The 6,349-nt window shown below is 38.9% G+C and overlaps 1 protein-coding gene across 1 annotated transcript in view; it reads left to right on the top strand.

The window, feature by feature from the left end:
* The window catches only part of Pyurf (PIGY upstream reading frame), a 1,935-nt gene extending 1,729 nt beyond the window's left edge, over nucleotides 1–206 (top strand). Inside the window, exon 3 of the mRNA XM_031384014.1 lies at nucleotides 123–206. Coding sequence (XP_031239874.1) covers nucleotides 123–206 — 84 coding nt within the window. The remainder of the gene's footprint in view (nucleotides 1–122) is intronic.
* Nucleotides 207–6,349: the final 6,143 nt, after the last annotated feature.

Here is a 6,349-nt window from a genome sequence, read left to right on the forward strand (position 1 = left end):
AAACTACATATAAACCCATTTGATTTATAACAAGATCTGTTTATCTTATTTCTCTCAGGCTTAGGACCAGCAGACAGTCTGTGGAAGCCTTTTCATACTTGTTATAACCTTGTTTTTTGAAGATTTCACTTACAACCACTGTGTCAGCCGAAGCATTGAAGTCATCAGCTGAGACCAGCTTCATAGCCTATTCATCTGAAAGTTAGGGATTTGAAATGTTGCTTGGCTTCAAGGTCAGTGGTAAGCTTAAGTACTAAGAAAATTCTGACATTGTAAACGTGCCTTCATTACTTCGGTGTCACATGGTTACATCAATAATAAAACAAGATGCTCACAAAACCCAGTTTGCAGGGGTGGAAGGATGTCTGCTTGAGTGGATGTTTTTGTCTCAAGAGTCTGATAGGAAGAGAAAATGTGAAAATAGTTTATGTAACTACATTTTGTTTACAGAGGCATTTAATATTCAAAATAGAAAAGTTTCCCAGGGAGGTACCTTCGGTAGGGAAAGGCAGGAATGGGAAGCTGGTTATGTCCTTTTAAGTTTAGGGTCTCAAGGTACATTACAGTTTTTCTTGCTATGGAAATGTGATAGTCCTCAGGCCTTTAGCCTTAGTTTTCTAGAACTATAACAGAATTGAGGATGATACAGTATCTACTTTAGAAATATAGCCTGAGTATTTCAATCCTTACCCTAAAGAAATACAAGAATTGGTTGTGAATTTAATTGGTTGCATATACCCCAGCCCAATGCCTTGTGCATGTTAGGCAAATGTGTAGCCACTGAAATCCTCTACCCCTGATTTTTTTTTTTTCCTCTTGTTCAAGGTTCTGCAATGTGGCCCAGACTGTCTAGAGAACTTCTGATCTTCTTGCCTCAACCTCCTGAGTTTTCAGAATCCAGACCTTGGACACCATGCCTGGCCTATTCTGTAATGTTTTGTTTTGTTTTGTTTTGTTTTCCAAATAGGGTTTCTCTGTGTAGCCCTGGCTGTGCTGGAACTCACTCTGTAGACCAAGCTGGCCTTGTACTCAGAAATCCGCCTGCCTCTGCCTCCCAAGTGCTGGGATTAAAGGCGTGCGCCACCACTGCCCAACTCTACCCCTGATTTATTAATCAACTCTCTGTGTGGTAAAGAGGCATAGCATGGCGAAATCACAGGACAGATTTGTGGAGTTGATTCCTTGCACCACTGGGTGCTGGAGCCTCAACTCAGGTTGTGGGGCTTGGTGATGAGAACTTTATCATCCTAATTGTCTCACTGACCCTTAATTGATTCATAATGAGCTAGCCTCCTAAACTACTTTAATAAAAGATGTAGGTGGGCCAGGCGGTGGTGGCGCACGCTTTTAATCCCAGCACTTGGGAGGCAGAGGCAAGCAGATTTCTTAGTTCGAGGCCAGCCTGGTCTACAGAGTGAGTTCCAGGACAGCCAGGGCTACACAGAGAAACCCTGTCTTGAAAAACAAAAACAAACAAACAAAAAAAACAAAACAAACAAACATGTTAATATCATTAAATATAAGTCACATTCTTACATTATCCAGTGGCAACACAGAGCTGAACTAGATCATAGAGTGTCTTTGTTCCTGAAATGGAATTTTTTTAGCCCTGAATTTCACATTTTACCAACTGAAAACTGTGGACAATGTGAATGAAAAATTTTGCCCATAAAGATAGTGTTAATCTGATAAGTCAGTTGCAGCTTTTTTAACTTAATCATCTGATAAGTTGTCTTGTCTCTAAGGAAGCTCAGTATTTAACTATATTCTCTCATCAAAGAATCTACTTGTACAAAGAACCTTGGGTGCAGTTATTGGCATAGTACACAGTCTTTAGTCTCAGAACCTGGAGAGGAGGTAGTAGCACAATTTTAAACATGGACAAACAAGCATATCAATATTGACATGGGCCAGGATGTTCCTCTGAATCTCAGCACTTCAGAGGTGCAGCAGGAACAGGAATTCAGTCAATGACATCTTTATCAAAACCCTAACTAAGCTCAGTGGGTCACCAAAGAAGATAAGCAAGAAAAAGGTGTTACAACAGTAGGGGCACTAAGAGGGTACTAGGATAAACATGGTCAGAATACACTATATACATGAATAAAAATGTGAAATCTATTTTGCATAATTAATATGTTTCTTTACCCAGAAAGTAATAATAGGTGTCTTAGTTGGGATTTCTATTGCTGCCATGAAAAACCATGATCAAAAGCAAGTTGAGGAGGAAAGGGTTTATTTGGCTTACAGTTCCATACCACAATCATCAAAGAAAGTCAGGACAAAAACCTCAAACAGGGCAGAAACCTGGAGGCAGGAACTGATACAGAGGCCATGGAGGGATGCTGCTCACTGGCTTGCTCTCACGGCTTTGCTCAGACTGCTTTCTTATAGAACCCAGGACTACCACCAGCCTATGGATGGAACCACTCATAATGGGTGGTTCCCATTAAGAAAATGTGCTACAGACTTACCTAGAGCCCAGTCTTATGAAGGAATTTTCTCAATTGAGGTTCCTTCCTCTCAGATGACTTTAGCATGTTTCAAGTTGACATAAAACTATCCAGCACAAGATAAGACCAGACACATCCAGCTACCCACCTTTATTGTTTTCTGTGAGTCTGAATAAACTCTCAAGGGAACAGGATCCTCTCCCAAGAATAAAGATTCAGGCTAACTAATTAAGATAATGGTTGTATTAGTAGGCACAAAATAGCACATTGTTTAAGAAATAAAAATAGTTTACACTATCTACATCAAGGATTCAATTTATTAAATTTCCTAAATAATACTAAGATTTTTTTTTTCAAAATGATTCTTTTATTGCTCCAGTAGTTAGTGATTTAAGGATATTTTTATTCATAATTGTAAAAATTGACTAAAAAAAGGTCAGTGATACACAATATATCCCATGAATTAAAATTCCTGAATATTCTATATTTTCTTTCTTTGAATCTACAAGGAGATAATATGGGGCATCCTTACCAATTATTCTCCAACTCCAAGCTAGCTCCTTTCATCATTGGTAGTCAATCTTTTTGATAGGAAGACCTCTGAGACTGTCAGGAATTTAAGGTACTGTTCATTGACATGACCTCAGTGACCCCTGTCGTAGAGGTTAAAAAGGAGTAACAGTGATAGGCTGAAGAATACATCAAATATATAAGCATATGTGAGTATACTCCATGATGGCTATTAAAGTTTTTAATTTTCACCACTAGACCTTTAGAAATATTTACTGAAGCAAAATTGCCACTAGGATTAACACCTGATGCAAGTACACATCCCCATTGCTAAGGGAGAAGGTTATTTCTTCTCATTGCATTGCTCGGGCTGTGGGAATTCTCAAGGGTTCTTCTCCCATCAAATATTGCATACCCACTATAGAACTGATAATATGATGAAGTGGTAATCTAGGCCGATGAACTTCTGCCCACACTGCATACAAAAATACTTGGTCTTCTACATGTGTTCGCCAGTGAGAGTATTCTTTAAGTTAACTCCAGGAAGTGTAGCTGGTGTCTCATTAATGGTAATCCTTGTTTGTGTGTTTAATGAGAGTCTTATTGCTTCGTAATTCTCAATGTAAAAGGTGCATTTAAATTCTCATAGACATTATGAATATGTCCGCAGGGGATTCAGTGCTAGAAAATAAGTGCTGCAAAATGACAGTTATCAGAACAGCACAGGAGTATGTCTGCTTAGTGACTGGGTTGCCACATGGAAGCTAATTATTTCTTTATTCTCATCCAGCGGTTCTCAACTTGTGGGTCATGACCTATATTATGATCCATAGTAGTAACAAAGTTATAGTTATGAAGTAGCAATGAAACAGATTTATGGTTTGGGGTCACCAACATGAGGAACCATGTTAGAGGATCACTGCATTAATAAAATTGAGAAGCACTGGTCTTAGCTATAGTCACTGGCCCAGTTGTTTGGTATCTGTCTTAGTCAGGGTTTCTATTCCTGCACAAACATCATGACCAAGAAGCAAGTTGGTGAGGAAAGGGTTTATTTATTTGGCTTACTTCCACATGGCTGTTCATCACCAAAAGAAGTCAGGACTGGAACTCAAGCAGGTCAGGAAGCAGGAGCTGATGCAAAGGCCATGGAGGGATGTTCCTTACTGGCTTGCTTCCCTGGCTTGCTCAGCCTGCTCTCTTATAGAACCCAAGACTTCCAGCCCAGGGATGGCACCACCCACAAGGGGCCCTACCCCCTTGATCACTAGTTGAGAAAATGCCCCACAGTTGGATCTCATGGAGGCACTTCCCCAACTGAATCCCCCTTCTTTGTGATAACTCCAGCCTGTGTCAAGTTGACACACAAAACCAGCCAGTACAGTATCCACACTAACATGGAACTCTTGTCTTTTTTACCTTCACATCTGGTTCAGACAAAGCTCAGAATTTCTCTTACATTTTACCACAATGGATACATGAAGGATGTTTAATTCAGGTTTCTGAGTGTTATTGCAGCTTGATCTCAGTGGAAGAAATATAAATGATTTCAGGTAGAATGACTACATGCCTAAAACTAGAGGTCCAAATATGTTGCTTACCTTCTTTCCCTGTAAAAGGATTGTGTGTGTGTGTGTGTGTGTGCGCACAGGCGCGAGTGTTTGTGCTATTAAAATTTTACTCATTAGCAAAACCAAAACAAAAATCTACAAGAATACAAACAAAAACAAAAACCTGTCTTAAAATAGCATTTATGCACTTGATCAAAATACAAAAATCCAGAAAATTGGCCTAAGTCAATTTTATTCACTACTGTATAATATTCTTCTTCATTCTGAGAAAATTTCTATTTCCAAAGAAAATAAGAACCAAAATGTATAGATTCTAATTCCTTAGGCTGGGAGTTTTTACTGTCTAAAGTACATATGCTTCAGTTAGGAGCATTAAAATTTAATATTCTGTAGCACAATAGAGTGACTAAATTTCATGACATAAAGTATAAGAAATGTTCTTAACAAAATGTTTTTGGAAAGAGCCATTAGTTTCCTTATTTGATCAAACTATAGTGTATACATGTGTAAAATTGTGTCAATTTAAAAGACACATTACATTTTAATATGTTATACTGTATTATGATTCCCTGGTTTTTATCTTCTGTCTAGACAGTAAACTCTTGTTCCAAAATTTTGCTTTCCTTGGGGTGCTTGATTGAACCCCAGAACCTTCTGTGGTAGATTACCATCACAACATTTTTATTTGTTTATTTTTTTAAAGATTTATTTTATTCATGTCTGTCTGTGTGAATTTGCACACATGTGTGTGTGGGTGACATGGAGACTAAAAAGACACAACAGATCCCTTGGGTCTAGAGTTTCAGAAATATGTGGGTACTAGAACCCCAACACTGATCCTCTGATAGAGCAGTAAGTGCTCTTAGTTCTGGAGGCATCTCTCCTGCTCCTTGTTTGTCCGAGGCAGGATCTTTAAGCTCAGGCTAAAGTTCATACAAATCCTCCTGCCTCCTGGGTGCTGGTTTTGCAGTCATGAGCCATCACACTTGGCTGTCACGACATTTCTAAAATAAGGCTTGGTACAAAGCAGGGAAGACATGACTCAGACAAGTCTTACTGATTTTTAGTGGTTTTATTTATTCTTAGACAGTCTTACACATACAGTGTAGCATGATCATATATACCCCCAATTTTACCCCTAACACATGGCCCTCCCACCTTCATATTCTTCCTCCCCTTTTTAAAATAACCCAGTGAATTCAGTTTGTGCTGCCTGAATAAGCACAGGGAGCTTATCAGCAAGTCTTATCATTTCAGCCCAATTAACATCTCAGGTTCATCCTGAGAATAACAAAACCTTTTGTTTATATAGAATTGTGAGGATCTGGGTTGAGGAGATGGCTCAGTGGGTAAAAGTACTTTATCAAGCAAAAGGACATCATTTCAAATGCCTCAAACCCATATTTTTTTTTAAAAAAAAAAATGGGTGTAGTTACACAACCTCTGTAGTCTTAGCACTGCAGAATGCAAAGACAGGTTAGGTAGGCCTTGCTGGTTAGTAGCCTAGCTCCAGATACAGTAGGGATGCCTCGGTGGAATAACACACTGTATAACAAAGTAATAAGAGAGACTATGCAATGACCTCAGCCTCCATGTGCATGCACCCAGGCACATGTGCATCTACACATAAATAGATATGTCACATATACAAAAAAAATTCAAATTCTGAGCATCGAGATTAAATTTACATGTAAAAGTTCTCTATAAAGAATTTGGAGGCAGAGGCAGGCAGATTTCTGAGTTGGAAGCCAGCCTGATCTACAGAGTGAGTTCCAGGACAGCCAGGGCTACACAGAGTAACCCTGTCTAGAAAAA

This window comes from Mastomys coucha, unplaced genomic scaffold (genome assembly GCF_008632895.1).
Source record: "Mastomys coucha isolate ucsf_1 unplaced genomic scaffold, UCSF_Mcou_1 pScaffold20, whole genome shotgun sequence".
NCBI lineage: Eukaryota > Metazoa > Chordata > Mammalia > Rodentia > Muridae > Mastomys > Mastomys coucha.